The sequence below is a fragment of the Zootoca vivipara genome, chromosome 9 (genome assembly GCF_965207765.1).
Source record: "Zootoca vivipara chromosome 9, rZooViv2.hap1.1, whole genome shotgun sequence".
NCBI classification, from domain to species: domain Eukaryota; kingdom Metazoa; phylum Chordata; class Lepidosauria; order Squamata; family Lacertidae; genus Zootoca; species Zootoca vivipara.
The window spans coordinates 41126766-41152889 of NC_142592.1; the positions used below are offsets into that span (position 1 = coordinate 41126766).

At 43.9% G+C, this 26124-nt stretch overlaps 1 protein-coding gene across 3 annotated transcripts; it reads left to right on the plus strand.

Moving 5' to 3' along the window:
* The first annotated feature begins 1664 nt into the window (after positions 1–1664).
* On the plus strand, positions 1665–25800 carry TNFRSF13C (TNF receptor superfamily member 13C). Of its 3 annotated transcripts, XM_088652071.1 has the most exons (5): positions 1665–1754; positions 16646–16945; positions 22145–22309; positions 22576–22608; positions 23507–25800. In XM_088652071.1, the coding sequence occupies exons 2-5, from the start codon at positions 16654–16656 to the stop codon at positions 23827–23829; spliced, it is 813 nt and encodes a 270-aa protein (XP_088508197.1). In that variant the 5' UTR covers positions 1665–1754; positions 16646–16653; the 3' UTR covers positions 23830–25800. The 3 variants fall into 3 exon arrangements, with proteins under 3 accessions (XP_088508197.1, XP_034983908.1, XP_034983907.1); XM_035128017.3 differs by lacking the exon at positions 1665–1754 and having other exon boundaries at positions 11916–16945; positions 22148–22309; XM_035128016.3 differs by lacking the exon at positions 1665–1754 and having other exon boundaries at positions 11919–16945.
* The last annotated feature ends 324 nt before the right edge of the window (positions 25801–26124 follow it).

The following is a 26124-nucleotide window of genomic DNA, read 5'->3' on the forward strand; positions in this document are numbered from 1 at the left end:
GAGAAGCCAGCCTACGGGCCATGCTGAGGGAGATTTCAATCTCTCTACCCTTCCTCCTATATCCATAGCATGGAACTGCCAAGTCACCAGGTGGGTGGAAATTTATAGGCAGCAACTTCACCAGGTAGAGCAGTAATCCACACTAAAGCAGTCTAATGGGATTTGACACGTAGCACAGAAAGGGAAAGGGGAATGAGGAAGAAAGGCCTTCTCTCTGGCAAACTTGCTAAACTCTGTACCAAAACCAGCAAGAGGGGTGGGGGAGCTGCAAAATGAGCAAACTGAGCCTTAGTAACAGCCAGCATTTCTCCCACTGAGTGATACAACAGACTGGGGAAGAGCATCCTAGGGGAGCTGGCTGGAAATCGTGTTACTAAAGCTGTTTAAAACTTGACTCGACAAGAGCCCTAGAGAACAATATGTAGAGAATAATTCTGCACATTAGCCAGAGGTGATTGCGCATGGGAAACAAACATGACCTACTCTGCTAGACCGTGTCTTTCCCCATCTCTTAATTCCTTTGATTTTTATGCCGCTCGACATAATAGCACAGGGTACTTAGTCACCTCCTTCCCAAGAGTGCAGGGAAGATTAATTAGCCAATGTCCATGCAATGCTTTGAAGATGAAAAATGCTAGATTCAGGCAATGCTCTTTCTGTTGAACTTGCTGGAGGACAGAAGCATGTTCCAAGTGCTTCTGTTCTGTCGGGTTTCGCATGCTGAATTTCAAATGCAGAAAGGAAGGAACAAAATAATCAGTGGCCAGACTAGGAAAGCATTATAAGAAAGAATTAATTTATGGTGGTTTGTGTCTAAGTATTATCCTGCACAGGGAGTTCTGTTCATGTACAGAACAGAAGCAAAGGGACAAAGGCATTGCATGATACTTCTAAAATGATGTGAAATCGGTACACCCCCTATTTTGGATGCTAGTCTTAAAGTACAATCACGATTAATGGCACACATCCTGCAGGCAGTTGGTACATTACTGAGTGCAGGGAGGTGGGATTAGGAAGTCCTTAATGAAATCCATGAGGGGGTCACCCCACACTGACCAGCTTTAGTCAAATCATGTATATGTCCCTCATAAGCTTCGCAAAACAGTACCTAATGGTAATTTGAGCACTGCCTGCCAGTTCAACTGTGTGCATGGAAAGGGATCAGCATAGAGTTCATTGAAGGACACAGGCAAAAACCACCTTAGAGCCTGCTCCAGTCAAATTTCCCTTCCCTACACCTCACAGGTCCGTCTACCACCAACATCTTGAAATGTGTGATAAAAATAATCGTAATAAACAATGCTTTCCCCCAGCTTTCCCTTGGGTATGCATATATATTGCTGCATTCTGGCCATCTCTTTACAATGGAAGAGCTATGCATATGACTGCCCAACATCTCCCTAGAGCCCCAGCCTGCAGCTTACTTATGCGAGAACGCCAGCAATGTGCAAAATGCTGAGGAGAAGAGGGATACCTGAATTAACAGGGAGATAGACAGGAGTCCCCTGTTGTGCATCATGTGGCTGGCATAAGCACTGTGCAACGAGATGAGACAGAGAAGGTGCAGCTATACAGTTGTAGGAAAAGAGAAGTTTGATAGGAAACAGAAACTTATGTAGATAGTTGGCATGCTTTAAGGCTCTTTTAAAAAACGCAACCCAATTCTGCTCTATTTATATTGTCTGCTTAAAGCGTCCCTGACAAGATGGGTGAAAAATGTGCTGCTCTTAAATGAAAGATGGATTCAAAACCAGGTCAGTAACAAATACCTGCATCTCAACTCAGGGCAAGTTTGGCTTCTTTCCAAAACAGATCCTAGATAGACTAAGGGCAGATCCACACTACACATTGAAAGCATATTCAGTGTGCATTTGAAGCACGTTCTTTCCCCCAAAGAATCCTAGGAGCTGTCGTTTCCTACCATTTCTAGCATCTTTAACAAACTACAATTCTCAGGGCTCTGGGAGAAGTCATATGCTTTAAATGTGCATTGAATTTAAAGGCACAGTGTAGATCTGCCCTAAAGATCAGCTCACACTCTCTTGTTTACGGATGGTCTTTTCTTCCCAGCCGATTTGTGCTTTGTACAACTGGGAGTTGTTGCACACTTGATGTAAGTGCAATCATGTATCGACTCTTTGATTCATGTTGTGGAATGCAAAGCCACTGATATTACAAGTTGGGTGCAAGATCCTTGTGAACTTTCCTTAATGGAGGAAGATGAGCACTACAGTACTGTGTGAAAGTTGTGTAACTCAAGATTAGTTTTTCCAAGTGCATGATGCAGTGCTTTCTGTACGCTAATGTTTGTGCATCCAAATATCTTCTTGTTGCTACTGAGTTGCTTTGATAGAAGCCCCTATTGGAAGTGGGATTTTTAGAGGGTTGGTTGCATATCAATGGTAAGGTACACAACCACTGAAGCAAATAATTCAGCTTTGATCCTTTTCTGAATATACATTTCTGCAGAGAAAATACTGACAACTGAATGTGTGGTATCGTGGTTAGAATTAAGGACTGGAATTAGGGGGTATCAGGTTTAAATTCTCACTTGAGTATTAAGGTCACTGGGTGATCTTGGGCCAGTCTCTCTGTGTGTGTCTCTGCATGGGGAAGGCACGAATCTTGTATATTACCTCAATCTTCTTGAAGGGTGGATAAAAAATGTAGGGCTGTAGCCAAGTAAGTTTTACTCAGAGTAAACCCACTGAAATGAATTGAGAAAACTTGGCCATGGCTATTAATTTCAGTGGGTCAACTCTGAGTAGGGCTGGCAGTGGATACAATCCATAAGTAGTTGCTTTAAAAAGCAACCCTGGAAACAGTCTGTTTTGGAATAGGCTTCTGCATTAGTGTTTTGTGGCATTTGCCCCTTGTTTGTGTTTAAAAATGGATATTTGATTGGGAACCTCAGCTGTTCTACTTGTGCCGTTGAGAGATTAACAAGGTGTAGAAAGAGAACTAAGATGAAAGTGAGGAAAACAGGTCCTGGTTAATTTGTATTTCTTGATTTGCCCGTTTTTAATATTGCACCACATAGTATAGTAATTATCCTGAGCATGTAGAATTCAATGCAAACAGAAGATGATGTGAGTGATTTTTTAATAATGAGCTTGGGAATGTGGCTAAATATTTCTTTCTGTGATTTTCTATTAGGTAGAGTGGTAGAGGATGTTAATGACTCATGAGAGTGCCTTCACAATAGCCAGCATGCCCAATGGTCAGGGACGATGAGAGTTGTGGTCCTCCAGATGTTGTTGGAGTGCAGGCTCCCTCCCCCTGGTGTAAGCAAACCATCAATTAAAAGGCAGTTATAAAAACAATCAATACATGGAAATGTTTATTTCCTTGGGAAGGAGATGGGTTCTGTTGATGAAGGTTGCTTTTGTTTTACTTTCACACTTTTGCTATCTTTTCTTCTAACTGTTCCAAAGAAGATGTGTTAGCCTCAGACCACAACTGCACCTGTGCACTATAACATATGTAAAATAAGTGTGAGAGAGAACCATCTCCATCTCTCATACCTTACTGCTCTTAAAGTCCTGAAATGATGAGGGGAAGAATACCTTTTCTGCTTTGCAAACTTTTGAATATGAGCAAAGCCTGGATTTTCCAACAGGCACTGCTATCAGCATCATCCAATTGGCAGGCGACCAGAAAGAGAAGGATTGGGTCATCTTAGATGCCCAGTTAATCAGGGGTTCAGCCAAGAACACAAATGTACATAGGAGCATGCTTACTCGTGAGGGTATATTAGCAATGTGAACAAATGTATTGATCCTGGGGCTTCTACCGCAATGAAATGACTGCATAACTATGACAAAGAAAGATCACTGTAGCCCCTATTTCAATGATTCCTCAAATGTGATACATATCTCCTTGCTGGCAGTTGCCTGTCAACAAAAGACTGTAGCAGGCTGCTGTGAAAGGTCACGAGTCTGCTCAGAGCTGTGAGGCCAAATAACCAAAAAGGACGTCACTTTCTGAGGTATATTCCACCAGGAAATGCCTGCACAAGCCTCACTGAAATGAACAGGGGCCTGGCATGATGATTGACTGTGCCCTATGGGTCAGAACTGTTTCCCCTGCTCTTCTGCCTTTAAATAGCACCCAAACAGTGTCGCTTGTGGCTGTCAGATCACCTTGCCCTGTGCCTGCCTTTGAGTAGGAGTCAGAAAAAAATGGTACCCTGATTACCTACCGGTAGTTGTTGCAGGTGCATATCAAGGGGGTAGGGATTATACCCAACCAAGAGTGGAATATATCCTTGACTAGGGCAGGTACTGTGGAAGATGCATCTGAAAGGAGACTGCCTTTTGGTTTAGAGATCTGTCAGAGGCAGATTTAGGGGAGCGTGACTGGTCCGGTCGCACTGGACGTGAAGCCTTGGGGCCAAGGCAGGGGACTCCACATCTATTCTCAAATTCTTGTAAGGTTGCCAGATACTGCCTTGCACTTTGAATCAGCTGAAGAGGAAACAACCCGGTTGCATTTTACATTGAACGTTTAAATGGAGTCAGAGACAAATTGCCACAGAGGTATAATCAGCAAGCAAATTACGATGTGATACCAGTTAAGCTTCAGATGGTTGATTAAATTGTGATTGACAAACTTCAAAATGACATGCTTGTCGTCGAAGAAGAGCAGTGGAAACCCCAGAGTGATTCTGAAAAGGGAAGTGACAGAGCTCTCTCTCTCTCTCTCTCTCTCTCTGATGGAAGAAAGGGGTTGAATTGCCCTGTTGAAGTCAGCATTAGTGCCTGCCTCAGAGAGTCATCAGGCAAAATGAGCAATTAATCAGTCAAGGGACAAGGAACCTCTCCATAGGTTTAGGAGCCAGCAATATCCAATCCCTGTCTGTTTTTCAGTTGCAAGAGCACAATAGCAGATGTCTGATAACAGGGCCACCACTATTGTAATATCCTTTCCTATTTTGCTTCCGTTTTTTGATGGCTTTAGCGTGCGCGTGCGCACACACACACACAGAGAGAGAGAGCCCTACTTGTTAAAAACATGAAAGCAGTTTTAACATTTTTTGGTTTAAAGACTAATAAGCAGATTGGCGTTGCTGTTTTCTGCCCTGTCTGTAAATGTAGCTTATAGAACTTGCCTTGCATACTTAGGGCTATTTGCCCCACTCTTTCCAGTCACAGGTCAACACCAAGCAACATCCCACACAAGCACCAAGGTACACTTGTAGTAATAGAGCCACCCCCCCCTGTTCCTGTGCCTTTCATAGTGGCCTGACCTACAGAGATTAAGTAGGTGAAGCTTTAACCATCATGGCCTGACCCAGAAGTGCCAGGCTGCCCCCAATAATGGGGGGGGGCACACGTGTGTGCATGGCATCATGTGAGTGATGCACATTGTGCGTGTGTAATGCCACATACGTTGCATGCACATGATGTTGTGTCATCTGGAAAAGGCTGAGCGCTCTGGAGGAGCTGGCTGCTGAAGCTGTGACATGCAATTTGCAATGTGCATAACGCGCACCGGGCCCCCTCAGCATTGAGGCGGCCAAGCCCCTTTACGACAAAGATTGAGGGCACGAGAGACATGTTAGCTCCTTAGAGTTGGTGCACCTGGCTTGAGCCGTTTTCTATGAGAGAAAGAAGCAACACGCTTCAGAGAAGAATCTGGGTCATATCCCCCCCCCAAAAAAATGGCAGTTACCCACAGTGCTCAGCTTAAAGAGTCCTATCCAACCACAATAAGAGGAATGTGAGCCATACTCGGCAGGCACATTATAAAATGGCCGTCTCAAGGATTATATTATAGGTATATTTATATATCACTTTTAGGCCCACACTCCCCCAAAGCGGTGAGCAGCATATTAATGCAACAAATGATGCCATAAAACATACTATAAAATACTATAAATCAATCATCAAAACAGATTTAGAGTTGGAAAGGACTTTGGGAGTCACCTAGGTCACCCCCTGGTTTAATTTTTAAAGACTACAGGTATTCTTTGTGCAAGTGTGATTTTTTTAAAAAAAACAGAATGATCTTAAGATATTTACATTCTTCTCCTTTTAACCCCATCCCATATTTAAATTTATTTCAGAAAGTCTATCCTTTCAGGACAAGCTGTTTACATATACAGATAAAATATAAACATTCAAAAACCTCTTTCCAATAAAACTAAAAACATCCCACAGCCCAGCACAACAGTTATATAAAAAGCAACTTAAACAATTAAGAATAAATTGAACTTCTGAGTCTTGAAAGATCTCATGGTTTCCTTTCAGTCTGTTCCTCGGCAAATGGAAGACCCTTGCCAGTAGATACCAAAAACAAGCACTCACATAGATGATGAAGTGTGTTTCATTCATTTATTTCTAAAATCAAGAGCTGTTACTTAATTGGACTGAAGAAACAAACAAGCTCTTAGCAGCCCTTATAGCACAGGCCATGCTGAAGCTCCAGGGATGGCTTTTGGCTGTAATTGGAAAGTAGCCTACATTTTGGATTCCCAGCCAAAAGGCTTTATTTTCCACTGCCAAGACATAGCAGTTCTGCTGAACTTTCTAAATGAATGAGGCAGAGCCCAAGAGACTCTGGCCAAAGTAGATACAATACAATCTACATCTGTCCAGACGCAGCTTCAGGCTTCATAAAAGTGCATTATCTCTACCAAGTCTCCTTATCACTACTCTCAATTCCTGGTTTAGCAGTGGATTCATACATAGCTCAAATACATATCAAGAGGGTATTGGGGATGTAGGCATGATTTAAAAATCTACCCCCCACAAAAGCCTTTCATTGAGAGGCTTAAGCATCTGGATGTACGTATTTAGCTCACTTAAAACAAGGTTAAAAGGGACTTGATCATGATGCATGTATACTGCCATGGATGCTGATCAGTGGGAACTATGACCCAAGATGATAACTAGAAATCTCTATCCAACATTTGGAATGTGATAAGCATCTGTGAGGAGAAGACAGAGAAAGAGGTAAAAGCAGTTTGAATTTAGAGAGAACGAGACAGTGTGTATCCTGGGGGAGCTGTGAACTGGCTGAAGGTAAAGAATCTTTGGGTGCAGGAGATTTCTCTGGGGATCTACTGCCTGCTGTAAGAGCGTTCATTCTCTTCCCACTTTGTCCTGCTTATATATTTGTAAGAAATTGACAGAAATACAAGTCTGGTGTTTAAGGGAGATAACAGAAATCACTGGGTTGAAGCTGACAAAAAGCCCAGAGGTAGCATCATTATCAATTTATGATGGGGTAGAAGATTCTCAGTCTATGAAAGACTTGCTCACAAATTTATTGACAGCTGCACGAATTACTATAGCTAGGAAGTGGAAGGGGCAAGCAGAATATGAAATGGAAGAATGGTATAAAGAGGTGTGGGATGTAGCTATTAATGATAAATTAACACGTGCCATTAAGGTAAGATGGGGGGGTATGCAGGAGAAATGATTTTGAGGAGATATGGAGGGTGTTTGTAGAATTTATACTGTTAAAACGGAAAGGGGTCAAACCATGGCAAGAGGTGCTGACATTTTGGGAGGTTGGATAGTTACAATGGAACGGTATTGGTGGTGGGGTGCACATTTTTATTCTTATTTATTTATGATTATTACTTTGTCAAAATAAAATAAAGAATTTTTTAAAAAGAAAGAAATGCAAGTCTGAAGTGCACTCTAATCCAAAAGAAAGCAAAATGCCGTAGCACTGCCTCCGTAATTTCTCATCAGTCAGAAGTTAATGTTTTGCACTTCCCCAAGCTGAAGAAAGGTCACAGCTTTCCACCATGAATGGTGGACCTGTGGCATTTCAGATGCTGTTGCACTATAATCCCAACCATCCCATGTCATTGGCCATGCTAGCTGGAGTTTATTCCAGAAACCTTTGGAGAGCCACAGGTTTCCCATCCTTGCTTTACATGGTACTTTCCTTCCTTCCTTCCTTCCTTCCTTCCTTCCTTCCTTCCTTCCTTCCTTCCTTCCTTCCTTCCTTCCTTCCTTCCTTTGAGAACGCACAGGGAAGTTGACACGTTTTGTAATAATCTGTTTATCTATAAATGCATATAGACTATAAAATTGGGCTGCAGAAGCATGTGCACAGGCACTCCACCCAAGGCAATGTAAGTCCAGCACACAAAGCCCTACACCATTAACAGGGAACGCGTGGTCCTACAGCAGGCATAGGCAAACTTGGCCCTCCAGATGTTTTGGGACTACAACTCCCATTGTCCCTACCTAACAGGACCAGTGGTCAGGGATGATGGGAGTTGTAGTCCCAAAACATCTGGAGGGCCGAGTTTGCCTATGCCTGTCCTACAGCATTCAACTCCAACTCCCATCAGCCCCATCCAGCTAGGCCAGGGGTCAGGGATGCTGGAAGCTGCAGTCCAACAGCTTCTAGAGTGCCATGGCTTCCCCATTCTTCCCTTAAACAATATCCCAGGCCCAATCCCAAAGCATTTGCTTTTCATAGAATTGTAGAGTTGGAAGGGACCCGGAGGGTTTGAGCTCTCCTTGCAAAACAGGTTTAAACTACCTTCTAGCTGGATGGGAGTAAGTATATGTATATTCCAACAGAACCTGAGAGCAGCCTAATGGTTTTCAGTATCCATTGTTCCCTGTTAATGCCTAGGGTTGTAGGGTGAGTCAAGATTATAGACGGTGTGGGGGGTTTGATTTTTTTCACCTTTCAGAAAACAGCAGTATATGACTTGCAGCAGTACTTTCTTGGTGAGGTCATTGCAACCAGAAGTCATCTTGTTAAACTAGCAAATACATGGAAATTAAAAAGGATATGTTTCCTAACCAATTCCAGTGGTCCCTGAATCCTTGCCGTAATGCTAATAGATTCCTACCTGTTCAAAAGCAAAGCTTTCAAAAAGTTTGGATGGGTTAGAAGGCAGTTGAAATCCACTTTGAGTAGCTGGTGGAGGAAACAGAGTTGAACAGAGCAGGTGGCTACCTTTGAGCCAAGGAAAGATGGACAGGAAACAGGGAAAGCTGTTAAGAAAGTGAAGTCCTCAACACACTGCAGAATCTCAAAGGAAGGCTTTGGGGCAGTGTTTGAAACTCCCATTGTTCTAGGTGCATTTTGCAACAGGGAATTTCATTAGTGTTAGTTTCTGAGTTCTGGGTGCAGTATTGCACCTAAGATTTCAGATTAAAACTGCAGAGTGGAAGGAAGGGAGGACCTTTTTCTGCCTCCCCACTTCTAGCTACTCTCTGAAGGCTGAAGTAGAGATCCTCTTAAGAATATTAGGGGGGTGGGCAGGGGAAGGACAAGTGAAAAATGAACATAATATTTTAGCTGCAGTTCATTTTCAGCTTTGTATTCTTGTTATAAAAAAAAAGCGAGCCTAGACATTCCGTAGTTGTGCCCATAACCTGGGTTTAAGGTGCCATTTAGCTCCTAGCTTTCTTTCATATCTCAGTTTCTAGCACTGCTTTTGGGGTGTAGGTAAGTGAGGTCAGGCTGATGACTCAGCTGGGTGGAGATCCCTCTTGTGTCCCCACAGATGCATAACAAGAACCACAAGCTGAAAAAAGAAACCAGAACAACTCAGAAGAAATCATACGTAGTTGGACTTTACACAGCAAAGCAGATTTAAGCACTAGACCAGATGATCAAAGAAATGAAATTAGGTCTTTCCTATTTGGAATCTTGCAATCACAAATACTGTAGATTTGTTTCTGAAATAGCTTCCACCTTCTATCTTCTATCAGGCATTATGTACATGATTCAAGAGCTGCTTGTTAAAATTTCGAAGAATGTTGTTCAACTAAAAGGTAAAGGTAAAGGGACCCCTGACCATTAGGTCCAGTCATGACCGACTCTGGGGTTGCACGCTCATCTCGCATTATTGGCCGAGGGAGCCGGCGTATAGCTTCCAGGTCATGTGGCCAGCATGACAAAGCCGCTTCTGGCAAACCAGAGCAGCACACGGAAACGCCGTTTACCTTCCCGCTATAGCGGTTCCTATTTATCTACTTGCATTTTGACGTGCTTTCAAACTGCTAGGTTGGCAGGAGCTGGGACCAAGCAACGGGAGCTCACCCCGTCACAGGGATTCGAATCGCCGACCTTCTGATCAGCAAGCCCTAGGCTCAGTGGTTTTAACCACAGCGCCACCTGGGTCCCTACAAGTTGAACAAGATGCACTGTTCAACTAGTGCATCTTAAATGGAACGTGTGTGCTACAAAATGTAATTTACTGATATTATGGCTATATTTCCACTTAAAATACATATTGAACTCTGATGGCCATAGAAAGTGTAGGAGATATATTGATCTATCCAGTATCCTGGAACTATGATTTGGTTTTGAGACAGTCAAAACTTTTCTCTTATTTTCTTTTTGTAAAATATAGGGCCTAATGAAGCCACAGTTAAGCATATTTTAAGAGTTGTTGAATACGAATGATTTAGGAATGAGTTTGAAAATCCATGGGACTGAAATTGGGACTGGATTGTATCCAGACCTCTGAACACGCATACAACCAATTGTGCCCTGTACAGATGGTGAGGAATTAACAAGTATTGTTTATACTCTGTTTTCTCTTCAGATCGTATACATCTTTCACCTTTAACAAGTAGCATTTATATTTCAGTTCTCCTTTGTGGTCACTAAAATTAGACTTTATTTACTGTTCCTTTAATGCATAATTGTCTCTAAAATGTATGAGTTTTACTATATGCATATTTGCCAAATGTAAAACGGATGATTAAGTCCACTATCTGGAAGGGATGCAGTGACACGCAGAGAACTGAACAGAGGTGAGAGGGGGAAAGCTTTTCTCCCCGTCATAATTGTCTCTTGGGAACTGTGGTCTATGCAAATGTTGCCATGTTTTCAGATTTACTCATTATTCATAATAATTCAAGCAAGTCGTATGAATAATCCCAGGACTGTTGTTCAGCTGCGAGGCAGCGCTTACAAATACTGTGAAATGCAAAGTGTGTTGGTTGGTTTTGATCTGACTCACAAGGTGACAGTGAGGGTCTTTCTTGTTACTTCTTCTAGGTTCTCATTAAAGTTTTTTGGGGGGTTACTGAATGTCCAGTATCTTCCAATTGTCTCAGTGAGCCTCCAATTAACCTTGGGGGGCTGGGGGTGTCCAGCATCTCCCACCCTGCCCTGCCACCCTCTAGAAGTGATAGGGAACCAATTTCATCTCACGGGCCACATTCTCTCCAGGAGCTGCTCAGAGACAAAAGTAAGCGGAATAATGGAGGTGACGCCTACCTTTGTACAGTAGGCTGCCTTCTAGTGGCTGCTACACACACACACACACACACACACACACACACACACACACACACCCCACATACGCAGCATTATCCCAGTTGAAGGAAGCACTTCAGCCAGGCAAAAGCAAGGAAAGGGCAGAGCAGGGGCGTAGACTGGGAGAATCCTGAGAGCCAAATAGAGGAGACTAGACTGAGGGATGCATTTGCCCTTAACCTGAAGTTCCCCTTCTGGCTGCCAGGCCACAGATTCCTCACTCCTGCTCTAGAGGTGACCAGGCCAAGCTAGATCATGTGCATACAACAACTCATTTCCCATATTACACAGTACACAAGCCTACTGTACACAAGCTCAATGCCACGCTGTGCACTCAAGATGGTCACATTGGTGGGTGCGTGAACCATCTTTTAGAAGCAGCAAAAACCAATGCCCCATTGATGCCACAGAGCAAGAGTAAATGCTCTTTTTAGTTCAGAGATATAGCTGTTCTTTTGCAAATCTGTTCTGTGCCCACAATGCACTGTTAAATAATACTGATTTTGTCTAACAGTGTTTGTAAGGCTGTTTCTGGGTTTCAGCCCAGAAGTTTTTTTTAGTTTTTTTAAAAAAAGATTTATAAACATTATAAAGTATCAGAAATGTACAGAAAATGAAAAATAAGTATAAAACACTCACCAGAAGTAATGAAGTTAAAATAACAATACAACCCCAGAAGATGATCAACAGTCATTAATTAAAATGTTCAGTCAGAAAAGGCTTGGGTAAATAATAAGAGTTAAGCATGAATCTGAAATGGCACACAGTTGGGGCATGCCTTATCTTAGATGGGAATAAAATCCACATTAAAGGGGCCACAACACTGAAAGTCCTGCTACTGGTAGACACAAGATGAAGAGCCAAAACCTTTGGCACCAACAGGAGGCGCTCTACCATGCATTGTAGTGGCTGGGCAGGGGTATACAGCTGTATTTTTTTGTAGCCTCACCCCAAGTTACGTATCTTAGCTAGTCTTGAATATTATGCCTCTTTACTTGTGGAATGGGGTGGGCAACACTTGCTGTTCTGCCTCAGACGGTAAAATCTCTTAAGCCAGTCCTGACTGTTTAAGGCAGGGGTAGGCAACCTAAGGCTCGTGGGCTGGATACGGCCCAATCACCTTCTCAATCCAGCCCGCGGACAGTCCGGGAATCAGCATGTTTTTACATGAGCAGAATGTGTGCTTTTATTTACAATGCATCTCTGGGTTATTTGTAGGGCATAGGAATTTGTTCTTCCCCCCCCAAAAAATATAGTCTGGCCCACCACATGGTCTGAGGGACAGTGGACCGGCCCACAGCTGAAAAAGGTTGCTGACCCCTGGTTTAAGGTATAAATCCTTTGGCCTGAGCCTGATATTTAAAATTCAAACCCAGCTCTGTGTTCTAGAACTAAGTCCAATGCTGTTTACAACTGTACCACAGAAGCTCTTGTTCTGAGCTTTCGAGCACTTGTGTGTGCTTGTGGAAGTCTAAAGTTTACCTCCCCTCCTCCAGTTAATTCTTTAGTGGATCTTGCTAGCAGTCAGGTCCAGTGGGACACAAATACAGTTGCAGCGAATCCTGCTTTTTCATTTATTCAAGCAAATACTTGAGATAATTATTTTGAAGCATTTCTCCAGCCCTGGTAGTAAACTGTATTTTTAATTGCTGCTTTCGTATGCATGCTGTTTTATTTGTTTAATAAAACTCACTTGGCTAACTAGACCCCAGAGCTCACAAGGCTTCCATCTCCTCATAAAGGAGAAAAGAAATGTGAGTTTCCTTATGGAATGCACTAAAGCTCTGATTCTTTTAATTTGTTTCAGTTGTGCTAGTGGTTGTCCGTTATATAATAAGGTTGGGTGGGTGTTTTTTTTTTTTGGCTGCTTAAAAAAAACCAAACCACTCCCCAGACACGAGCTCCTTGTTTAAAATAGGATGTTCATTACTGCTTGAAGATGCTTGTCTCTGTGTCCTCCACTGTGAACTGTTCTTTGGGATGTCTATATTCTGGGGCTGCTTCTTTTAGAGAAGGGTATTTGCCCAATGTCCATAGCACTCGTGTTCTTGCAAAAATGAAGGTACAATATTGCAGAACTATTCCACCTGCCCAATGGCCGTGTGCACGCTAACTGTTTGCTCTAAGTCAGCTTCAGCTTCTTGTGAGGAGATTGCCCCCAATTCTGCACCTCCTTTTGGGTTAGACTTGGGACAGTTCTCCATTACAAATGCTGTGGGAAATACTGGTTCCTGTCACCAAGACACAGCACATGATATGTGATATATATACAGTATAACAAAACATGTCAATGAATCTGGTGGATCCTTGCATGTACTTGTATGATGCCCATATGTTAATTATTATTTTTGTTGCAGGAAAACTGAAGTAACAACCTGTGTTTCCTACACAATCACTTGTAATATGTGAAGGTGCTTTTAGGGAATTTCAGACATGACACCAAAAAAGTGTCATTTTTCTTCCCCTATTTGTGCTGTGCATGGACGTTGTTAATGGGGCATGGACAGCAGAAGAAAATCTACTGTATGTTCTAGATTTTACATTCGCATTCAAGGCTTCTGTTAGCCTCCTGTGAAAATGTTCTCGCCCCATGCGCGTGGGGAGGGCTTGCTCCCAGCCCACAACTTTGGGAACGGGAAATAGCTTTGCAGCTGATCCTTGTGTGAGGGCCATTCCCTGTTGATCTGACTCATCACGTGGCATTGCACAAGGACTTTAAAGGAACAGCATGTTCCGCTGCTGAGCTATAGCAGTTCCAAAAGTGGCGGCGAGGATGTTAGACAAGGCCAAGCCGCTACCCTGGCTTCTGCCTCTAAGGAGCATTTAGGGAAAGCTCAGATTGCAGAACTGAAATCCAGAGAAGAAAAGAGACAGCTGGAGAGAAGATGGAAGACAGCCGATTTGCTTGGCTCCATCTTCTGGAACAGCAAGTTAGCAGGCTGGGCTGTTATTAGTGCTATTCTGAACAATGCTTGAAGCAGAAGCTTTGTCTTTTGACTCGATCCTATTGAGCAAATGGGACCGTGTCCCCATATCCAATGGTTTCTTTCCTTTCCATGTGCAATTAGCTGTGCCCTGCCAGAAAGCCCCTTCCCTTCCTTTCCTCTGCGGATCCTTCATCTACCTCGGCAAACTTTGTTATTAATTAGACATAATTTAGTGAAAAGATGGGAGTCTGAGAAGAGCATCCCTCATTGTAATAGCCTGAGTCTCGTACACATCCAAAGGGAATTGTTGATCTGCTGGTCACAAATAAATACAGCTATTGAAGCCTTCCTACCTCCAGCTGCTTCTTAGTATCAGGACAGACCCATTGCAAGGTTTCCTCACACAGTGAGTACCATTCCCAAACCTACAGTATACTGCATGGTGTCGAGGGTGGGTCTGCACCTTGAGAAAGCCAGACAGCCTGCAATTTTTGCTCTTGTGGGCATAAATACCACCATCCAATAATGTGCTGTTTGCGGAAGTTCTTTCTCTTGTCTGTTCTGAATCTTCTGGCCCTAGGTTCTAATATTAGAATCATAGAATCATAGAATTGTAGAGCTGGAAGGGACCCCAAGGATCATCTAGTCCAACCCCCTGCAATGCAGGACTGATAGCAGGGGCAGGGAACCTCAGGCCCAGGGGCCTAATGCAGCCCTCCAAGCCTGCCTGCCTGGCCCTTGAGACTCTTCTCAGACCATATATGAGAGAGGGAGAAATATGCTTCTCTAGCAATTTTTGCTACACTATGAATAATTCTATACACCTCTATCGCATATGTCTCCCACTCCCTTTACTCTCATTAAAAAAAAACCCTAAGAAAAAAACCTCCAATAGTGCAACCTTTCCTAACAAAGCAGTGGGAGTTAGAGGGGAGATTGTAAAAACTTCACTGACAATCCAGCTTTTCGGAAAGCACCTTGCTGTGTTGCTCCCAGACAAGCCAGACCATGACAGTGAAGCGAGAGAAAGTGACTCCTGTAAAAGTGTAGTATGTTGCAAGCCCAGCCCATCACTGCTTCTACTGCAATGCTGCGGCTGCAGCAGAGAGAGGTGCAGCGTGCAGTGCATTTGCAGATTGCTGAGGCTGGATGCACAGTGAACGCACTCCAGACTTGCACAAATGCCGCAACAGCATTTAATCAACACAAATGGGAATCTTTCATCTGCACAGCTCATGTTTGGGAAATGTAAGAGCCGGTCAATGCATTGCTTCCTGGCCCAGTCGAAACTTAAACAACTTGCCTTGGAGTTTGTGGGGAGAGGGGAATGTGTGAGAGGAGTTTGTACAGTTCACCTTCTGGCCAATACTTACATGGAATTACTGAGTCATAAACCAGCTCAGTCTAGATAGGCAAATATACATGCAGGTGTGGAAAGTAAGACCATGTACGGTAAGTGAGATACAGAAAGGCTGAATGGTAGAAAAAGTAAGAGATGTGGAACACCATATGACTGAATCTTCCATGAAAGCAAGCTAGGTTTAAAAAGGGAAAGAGATTAAATATAATGAGAAAAAGAAACAGGAAAAAAATCTGAGATATTGGTGGGCAGTGACTGAGAGGGGACTTTTAAGCCTAGTTTTAATTGATTTGACCTTGAAAGAGCGCTGCTCTCTAAAGGTGACGGATAAGAGGGCAACCCTTTGAGATGTGTGGTGGTTCCAACCTATCTTGCAGTGGGCTTGAATACGTGATGTTTATACTGAGTCTGCCTAGCCCAGGATCTGTACTGGCTAGTAGCAGCACTGAAGCACAAGCCATGGCCTTTCTCCAGCTGTCTGTTTGTAGTGTGAAATATCCTTAGTCACAAAAGTTATGAACTGCTGTGTGGGGCTCAGCCATATAGTTATACTGTGTGAGGGAATGGAGCCTTGCTATCTCCAAATCATTGGTTGGACTCATTGCCTTACTCTCCGCTCTTTTCAAGGCACCTCCATTTTTCTTGCTCTCTTACTTCTCCTTCCTCATATTCCCCTTTTCTCTTGTCTTTCCTTCTCTTTCTGCTATTTTTATGGCTTCCTATCTCTTTTCCATTTCTCCCCCTTTTCATGTTCTTTCGGCCACAAAATGTTTGGGGGCGGGCCTACTAATCCAGTAGAGGAGGAAGCTTAGAATAAACCCTATGCCATCCAATAGCGTCACGTTGACATGGCTTTTACACCACAAGAATCAAACGTAATACTAGGCGGGGAGTTACAGGGCGGGAGGGTGTTGCTTGGGCAAGTTCCTCCCTTTGCTCTTTGATAAAGGGCCTCCTGGAGGAAGTGAGATCTCGAGGGAGAGTCGCTGAACCCACTCAGGCTTCAAAGTCCAACAGTTTCTCATACTTGCTCGTCATTTGTGTAACCTGCTATCTCGTTAAGCCTTGATAATCTGGGGTTTCCCTTCCTTTTCTTTCTTTGAAGACTGAACCATGTTGCAGAACAGAAGCAGCCACTCAGGTGCGGACACCACCTGCTCTGAGCCTGGCCTCTGCTACGACCGCCTGACCACCCAATGCGCACCTTGTGTGAAGCCAGCAAGGCACTCTAGGAGCGACATCTCTTGCTCTCTGCCCGGACTCTGCTATGACCATCAGAGCAAACAATGTGTACACTGTGGACCCAGAAGCACCTCCTGCCATCTCCCCAGCCTCTGCTATGACCGCCTGGTTGATCAATGTGTGAGCTGTGAAAAGATGCAGAGGAACACTGAGAAGGAGACAAGTAAGCAATAAAAATAATCTCCTTGACTTTTGGAAAGAGCGGGAGGGAATTGTTCCCTGGGTGCATTGGGTTCAGTTGGAATCAAATCCTATACCAGTAGGAAGAGATTCCAATGGCTGAGACAGGTGGATGAGAACAGGAACAGAAGAAATATTCTCATCTACTGATGACCTTGGGTATCAATTGTTGTTAGTTATAATGGTTGTATGTTGTCTGCAGGATCAGAGCAGAGGTAGCATAGCCAGCCGCTAGAGAACCACAGTATGAGAGGGCTGTGGTCCGGAAATCCTGCTAATGGGTTTTTCAGAGGCATCTGTTTGAGTGGGGAACAGGATGATGGACTAGATTAATCTTTGCTGTGGTCCAGCAGGACTCTTCTTATCTTCTCAAGGAAGAGCACCAGTGGTCTCCCTTAAAAGGCCCACCAATCACTGCCATAGCAATTGGCTCTTTTTCAGTCTCAATTTCATATCTATCAAATAGGAATGATAGTGAAGGCGTCAGGTAAGACAGACAGCGTTGTTGTTTGGGTCGACGAGAGCAATGAGGTTGCTTCCTTGTGGGCATTTGCCACACTCATGATTTGGTACACATGTGGGGAAACTGACCCAGAGGAAATGAGTAACCATAACGTGTGAAGTCTGCCAATGCAGTACCACATCTTCCTGCGTTTGGGACTGTGACACCAATGTAGAGTCTGAGGTTTTTGTATTGGCTCCACAAGTAGGTGGAGGGGGGGGGTTGTAACTGGGTACCATGCAGCTTCTGACTCACATCTGTTGAATTGTTGGATGTATTTATAGCAGGGGTCAGCAAACTTTTTCAGCAGGGCGCCGGTCCACTGTCCCTCAGACCTTGTGGGGGGCCGGACTATATTTTGAAAAAAATATATGAACGAATTCCTATGCCCCACAAATAACCCAGAGTTGCATTTTAAATAAAAGGACACATTCTACTCATGTAAAAACACCAGGCAGGCCCCACAAATAACCCAGAGATGCATTTTAAATAAATGGACACATTCTACTCATGTAAAAACATGCTGATTCCCGGACCGTCCATGGGCCTGATTTAGAAGGCGATTGGGCCGCATCCGGCCCCCGGGCCTTAGTTTGGGGACCCGTGATTTATAGCATGCTTTAAAAAAAGGAAAAGTACTTCACATGTGTAATTGAGTGGCCCTTAAAGCAGCCTACCTAGGGAGGTAGTTAATGTATATACCACTTCATATTTCAACAGAAATCTCTAGTGAGTTACATACAGATAGGCCACTATGACTGTGCGCACCACCTATTGAAAGCACATTATTTCCCCCAAAGAACTCTGGGAACTGTAATTTGTTAAGGGTGCTGGGAATTGCAGCTCTGTGAGGGGTAAATGACAGTGCCCAGGGTTCTTTGGAAGGGTAAATAATAATAATAATAATAATAATAATAATAATTTATTATTTGTACCCCGCCCATCTGGCTGGGCCTCCCCAGCCACTCTGGGTGGCCTCCAACAAAGATTAAAAATGCATTAAAATGTCATACATGAGAGACGTCCCTAAACAGGGTTGCCTTCAGATGTCTTCTAAATGTCAGGTAGTTGTTTATCTCTTTGACATCTGATGGAAGTGTGTTCCACGGGGTGGGCGCCACTACTGAGAAGGCCCTCTGCCTGGTTCCCTGTAGTTTTGCTTCTCGCAGTGAGGGAACCGGCAGAAGGCCCTCGGTGCTGGACCTCAGTGTCTGGGCAGAACGATGTGCTTTAAATATATATAATATGCACACAGCTTATGACTAACTTTCCACATGAGGGAAAGGCCATAGCTCCATGGAAGAGAGCATATACAGTCATACCTCGGTTTAAGTATGCCTCAGTTTGAGTATTTTCAGTTTGAGTACTCCGCGGACCTGTCTGGAACAGATTAATCCACTTTCCATTACTTTCAATGGGAAAGTTCGCTCCAGGTTAAGTACGCTTCAGGTTAAGTACGGACATCCGGAACCAATTACACTCATACCTTGGGTTAAGTATGCTTCAGGTTGAGTACTCCGCGGACCCGTCTGGAACAGATTAATCCACTTTCCATTACTTTCAATGGGAAAGTTCGCTTCAGGTTAAGCACACTTCAGTTTAAGTACTCCACGGACCATCTGGAATGGATTGATCCATTTTCCATTACTTTTGGGGGGAAAGTTCGCTTCAGGTTAAGTATGCTTCAGGTTAAGTACAGACTTCCGGAACCAATTGTGTTTGTAAACTGAGGTACCACTGTATTTGGATTCAAAGCTTTCCAGGGTCAATCCCTGGCATCTCCAGGTGAGGCTGACAAAGACTTCCATCAGAAATCCTGGCAAGCTGCTATAGACAATCTAGAGCAGGGGTCCCCAGACTTACCGGGCTTCGGGCCGGTGCCAGTGGTTGTACCAGTGGTTTGACTTTCTATACGACAGCTTTCTATGGTTCCTATGGGGGGAAGAGCACGTTGAATCTTAGAGATAGTGGCTGGCCTTTGGTGAGCTCATGACTAGAGGGTAATTCATCCTGAAACTTTGCACTTCACTGTAGCTCATTTGTTTAACCATGATGCTACACTGGTTTGACGGTGCAACTTGGGATATACAGTATATATATATATATATGAAAGTCCACACAAAAAAGATCCCTTGGGGCTGTTAAAAAAAAATGGTAAAGGACCCCTGGACGGTTAAGTCCAGTCAAAGGCAACTATGGGGTTGCGGTGCTCAGCTCGCTTTCAGGCTGAGGGAGCCGGTGTTTGTCCACAGACAGCTTTCCAGGTTATGTGGCCAGCAGGACTAAACCGCTTCTGGGCAACGGAACACTGTGATGGAAGCCAGAGCACACGGAAACGCCGTTTACCTTCCTGCCGTATTGGTACCTATTTATCTACTTGCACTGGCCTGCTTTCGAACTGCATTGCTATCTCAGGGCCCCATCTCAAGGTTCCAACATCTCCACTTAATCTGTCTTCTTCTTCTTCTTTGGCGATCACTCGTAGCCGAGTAAGATTGTCTTCCATAAACACAGTTTTAACAATGGGTCTGTAAGTGACTGTGGAGGCCAATTCTGGATCCACACATCCTTCCACAGTGGAGACATTGGTTTCCAGGCAGGAGTTGATCACGGTGTGGATTTGCCAAGCATGCCTTCCTCTTAGCACGTTTCTCCCTTGCGTCCTGAGATCGAATTTCTTCAAAGCCCATGACACCTTTGGTAAGTGATGGGAAGGGCCTCTTCCAGAAATGTCAGAGAGACGCTGCCATTTAGAGTACAGCATATTAGGCTATATGGACAAATAGGTTTTCGTGTGCCAAGGAGCCTCCATGTGGAAACACCATCACCCCAGGGTTCCCAAATTATGGTCCTTGAGCTTCATTTAGGCAGTTCACAGAGTATCACAGGGTATTTTATTGTATTACAACTCGAATTCTATACAATATATAATAAATAGAAAGAAGCCATAAAATGCCATTAAAAATCACCCAGCATCCAGCATAATGCATTACAATTACTACAACAGGCAGAAAAACCACAAATTGATCCACCAAGGCCTTCAGCAATTTTCAAATGGGCTTGGGTGGGGGAGAGTTTGGACTCTATTGCCCTAGCCTTTATAAAGCACAGCCCTTAACACTTTTTAAAAACATATAATTGGGAATGGTATGTAAGTTATTATGATAGTTATTAGGAGAGAGAGTTGAAGGGAAAGAAGGGATTAATCCATAAAACAACAAGGGCAAATGGAACAAATGTTATATGAAAATTATTTGTTTATTTTATTTATGTTTATTTTACAATATTTATATACCACTCGATTGGAAGAAAACCTCTGAGTGGTTTACAAAAATGAAGATATCTGTAAATTACTGTGATCTGCCCTACCCAGAGAGATAACAGATTATCTTTAAACCAGAATGCTAACTAGAAAAAGAAGAGTAAAGATGAAATAGGAAAGACAGAGAAACAAAGAATTGTAACTGGGGTTTTGGATTAAGAAATGGAACAGAATTAGACTAAGTGCACCTGATGGTGTTTGAAGCACTGCTAAACAGTAACATGTATTTTACCCCCAGGTAATCAGATTTTTATTTTATTTTACAGTATTGTTTTTCTGTGAGGTTGGTTAGTATGGCTGAAGCATCCAACCCAATTTTTGAGCTTTATGGTTTTGAATCTTTCCCTCCTCCCCCACCACCTGCATCCTTTGTCTGTCATCTGACCTGTTGAAGATGGAGGGCTCAAAAGCTTGCTCAGTGTTTGGCTGACCCAAATAAAAGTATTGCCCAACTGTGGATCTGAGAATTTTTCCTAGGGCAGGGGCTCCTGGATGTGGGAAACCACAATCCAGAAAGTCCTCACATAACTAGCTGCCTGTCATACTTCAGATGGTGGGATGATCACAAAACTGGCCTCCTAGGATGAGCTTAAAGCAGAGAGGGGACATATTTCATTGTTTGTAGTTCAACTGTTTGTAGTTCAACTGTTTGTAGTTTCAGTTGTCAGGATAGGACTGAGAAGACCCAGGTTCAAATCCCCACTGCAAGGAAAGTTCGCTGGGTAACCTTGGGCCAGTTATATTCTCACAGCCTAATTTACCTCAGCATTGTAAGGATAAAAGGGGGAAGGGAAACGAACCCTGTAAGCTTCTCTTGACATCCTGGAGGAATGGTGGGACAGAAAAACAGTAAATAGACAAAATAATGCTGCTGACTATTTCTGCTCTAATGCTGAGATAACTCAGTTACTCCAAAAGCCCCATTCCAAACTCAGTGAACATGGCCCACTGTCAGACTGCCCTGTATGTCTGCAAGGCCTCTCCATCAGTTCTGCTAAAAGACAGCTGCATCAGGCCGCTCCCTCAACTGTCAGCAGACACTCAGTTAGGTGGCAAGAGACAGAGAGATTGGACTGCAGGACCCTCTCTATTGGCACTGCTGAACGAGCAGCAGCTTTTGAGTCATCTCCAAATTTTCTGTTCCTGCTGTTTGCTACAAGAGCTGTGTAAATAGGAAGTAGTGCCTGATCTTGCTTCCCCCCCTCCTCCCTCCCAGTCCCTTTTCCTCTTGTGTCATGCCGCTTAGCTGGTGAGTCTGAAAGCAGGGACTTCTACTTGTAAGCTGTTCTGGAAGCCTTTTTTCAGTGGAGGAGTGGGATAAAGATGCTAGCGACCACCCCATCTGTTTTCCTCCACAGCAGCACCAACACCTCATGCTGCAGACCCAGCTTGCTCATCTTTACTCTTTGGAATTTATATTGCCATGGGGCTAGTCTTGATACTGGCTGCAGTGCTGTGCGTTGTAATCCTGAAACAAAAGAGGAAGAAGAGGATGCGAGGAGCTGAAAAGGAGAATTCTACAGGTAGGCACTGCCAATATTCCCAACAATAGATATTCACACATTTGGGGATTTACCATCTAGTTCCAATCCAACCACACAATGCATGGTTATTGCCTGCAATGTACTGAGAGCAGAATTGATTTGTCTTATTCTGATTATCTGGGCTATTCAGAGGCCAATGCCAATGCCAGTCCTGTATATCTTAGTTCACTTTCCTCTTTTCTTCTCATGTTCTGCTTAACTGACATGATTTTCTTCTTGTTGCCTCATACACGACGCCCCTGAAGATTTCAGATGCTGTGAAGAGAGGAATGCTGAAGGTGAGCATGGAGGGAACTTTTGTAAGAGTATACCCTAGGGGCAGGGCTAGGAAACCCTTTTCAGCCCTGCTGGGCAACCTTAATGGAGGGCCATGTGCCACTGACAGGTGGAGCCACAAGCGAAAGTGGGCGGAGCAATGAATGTAAACGTTACCTTTGCACATTAGGTAAGGTTCTGTAGCCACTCACACACCCCTCTCCATCCTCCATCCAGGGAAGCTAGATGAGATACTATCAGAGTTCAAGGGCACATTTCAGCCAGGCAAAAACACTCAAGGAGGGTGTGAAGAAACTATCAGTAGTGATTGTGGGCTGGGGAGGGGCTGTGGGCTGGAGAAAGCACAGAGGGTCAAAGAAGAGAGCATGGGAAATCAGCACCCACCCCACAGACCTGAGGAGCTTCACCCCCTGTCCTAGAGCATAGCTGCCAAGTCTCCTGTTTTTTGCGGGAAACCCCCGGATTTTAATCCGTTTCCCGCTGTTATCCTGAATAGAAAAAAAATCCTGGAAATCCCCCGGATTTCCTACCTGCCAGGGAGGCTCCATTTAGGGTGCCGCTCTGCCCATGTCTGGGCACTGGAAATCGGGCAGAGCAACACCGGAAGTTGCTTCCACGTATGTCTGGACATGCGCAGAAGCGACTTCTGGTGCCGCTCTGCCCATGTCTGGGCACCGGAAATCGGGCAGCGTCGGCACCGGAAGTTACTTCCACGCATGTCCAGACATGCATAGAAGCAACTTCCGGTGCCACGCAGCTGCTGATCCCGCATATTTCAGGAGGAGACTTGGCAGCTATGTCCTAGAGACATTGCTGCTGCTGTTCTAAAAGGGAAGGGGGCCTCTTACCCTACACTTCTCTACTGCTTTCACATTTCTCATTAAGTTGTTTCTCTTTCAGAAAATGAGAAGTGCGTCATTGCCTTTGAAAATGAACCTCCCAAAGGCCACAGTTGCAGTCCAGGAGATGGAGATCCTGAAATACTTAGGTGCCCACATTCAAATGATGCTTTAAGCACTGCCAGAGATGACACCTCAAAGAGGGAAGTACAGCATATTGCTATGGCAGGAAGTGACGTCACAGAGGCAGCTTCCCTGACTTCCTGTGATAAAAAATGCAACCCCACCTTTCCACTGCCGGCAACAGAACTCGGGGCAACTGTGTTGGTGACCACTAAGACTACTCAGGAGAGCGTCATCTGGGACGAGGAGTCGTCATCATAGCAACAAGTTTTAGAGGGGAGAGACTTGAAGACTCTCCCTCAAGCATCATAAAACCCCCTTTCAACTCAAAAGAGGAATAGTGGATGGACAGATTTACAAAGGGCTTGCCTCATTGTGACTGGAAGAGAGTTTGTTATTTCCCACATTGTACAGATGTTGAAGCAGTCTTTCAGCTGCCAGAAACTTGCAGCAATTGCTTTAAGAAAAAGGAGGCTACTGGGACACTTTATACCAAGACTTCAAACCTGGCTATTCTCATTGGCCATGCTCAGGGCCCCCTTGGAGGGCTTTTACCTGGCTGGAATGTGCCCCTGAACTGTGACAATTCCTCTTGCTTGCTTGGATGGAGGTGTGCATGTGTGTGAGAGAGTGTGAACTGCTGTTTTTTGGCAGATCTGGAATGCAGCCTGTTGTACAAAGGAAATTCACTTACCTTGTACCACCCACTTATGTCTCTAGCCCAGGGGTTCCCAACAAAATTTTCTAAAGGACCCCTCATCGAGCTGCTATTGTGACAAGGACCCCCATTAATTGACTTACTTGCTTGAACATCAAATGCATTATCTTCCTCTTCATCTGTAGGCCTTTGTCGTTTTAACGAACCACTTTTAAACCAACGGTCCATTTTTAACTACGCGAACTGTAGCTTCCGCGAAAAACAACGCTTTGTTTACAAACACTACTGTTTTGCAAAGAGGCAGCGCGCGCCAGGGAGGAGGGAGGGGAATGGAGAAGACAGGGTACCTGCGCAGTAGCGCACAAATGAAGCCGACGCGCGCAAAGCATCTTAGGGAGGTGAGCATTTAGAATGCGCGCGCTGCCTCTTTGCAAAACAGTAGTGTTTGTAAAGCGCCACCTAACGGCATACAGCAGAACTACTGCCTCTATCTAATTCTAGTTTTGCGCTAGACTCTGCTCATGCAGGAAGCGGCCAAAACAAAAAATCTGTTATCATACGAAATATATTTAATATATTTTTTATTCTAATAGCATCTTGCGGACCCCTCTGGCATAGCTCGCGGACCCCTGGGTGTCCGCGGACCACCTGTTGGGAACCACTGCTCTAGCCATTCCCACTACTGCCATTCCCACCACTACCATGCCCCCCACCCCACCCCAACAATGAAATGTGGTCCTTGGGTTGAAAAGCATTTCCCCACGCTGCCAAGGCATCCCTCCTTTGTAATGTTTTAGGGTGGAGAAGCTCTGGAAAATGTATATCTGATGGAATAAAATGATTGCTTTGAGCTCACATTTACATTAATCTTAATGATGATGAATGCAAGTGGACAGAAATACTGATTGGGAGTTTAAATGAGCTATTTGAACCACTAAGGAGCATATTTTTTAATGTGTTATATAATTCTTTTTGAAAATAGCTTTGATTGTGTGTTTTTTTTACAAGCAAGCAGTGTATAAAATTTATGAAATAAGATAAAATGAACATTGGCAATATAAGATGCAAGACTGCATATTTTCTTTAGATGTAATTCAAAATAATTTGAATGTGGCATATGTACACTCAATGGCTAGTGGTCCTTATTCTGCAATATTCTTATTGTCCTTCAACATTTGATAGCTTAATGAAGCTTGACTTTTTCTTTTTTACCAACGCTTCAGCCCACAACTTTACAATTCTGTTCTTTCTCTTTTCTTAATCCTGGTCAAGGAATGCCAAACATGGTAAGACCTATTTTTTTTGGGGGGGGGGGGATTACGGATTGTATGCGTAGTCCAAAGGGCACTTCCTTGTACAGCTACAAAGCTTTTCTTAAAATCAGCTTTAAATACCCCTATAAAATAACCCCCCACAAATATTTCTTAGGGTTGAAAAAATAACTGCAATGGATCTGAAAAGTTTCAGAATTGAGTAGAGCATGAGAGAAAAGGAAGGAAGGAAGGTTATGGTCAGCTGAAGTCCTGCAGGACCATGGACAGAGATCTGAGCATCTTGCTAGAGCACATATAGTAAGTATAATAAAAAAATTCCTTCAGTAGCACCTTAAAGACCAACTAAGTTTTTATTTTGGTATGAGCTTTCGTGTGCATGCACACTTCTTCTGAAGAAGTGTGCATGCACACGAAAGCTCATACCAAAATAAAAACTTAGTTGGTCTTTAAGGTGCTACTGAAGGAATTTTTTTATTTTACTTCGATCCAGACCAACACGGCTACCTACCTGTAACCATATAGTAAGTATATCTGCTCAAATCTCTCTCTCTCTCTCTCTCTCTCTCTCTCTCTCTCTCTCTCTCTCTCACACACACACACACACACACACTCTCTCTCTCTCTC

Excerpts from the sequence above, each read along its gene's own strand:
- TNFRSF13C (XM_088652071.1), top strand. The coding sequence starts at position 16,654 with ATGTTGCAGAACAGAAGCAGCCACTCAGGTGCGGACACCACCTGCTCT. Across the intron at positions 16,946-22,144 it reads GAACACTGAGAAGGAGACAA|CAGCACCAACACCTCATGCT; the intron begins GTAAGCAATAAA and ends TTTCCTCCACAG. Across the intron at positions 22,609-23,506 it reads TGAAGAGAGGAATGCTGAAG|AAAATGAGAAGTGCGTCATT; the intron begins GTGAGCATGGAG and ends TTTCTCTTTCAG.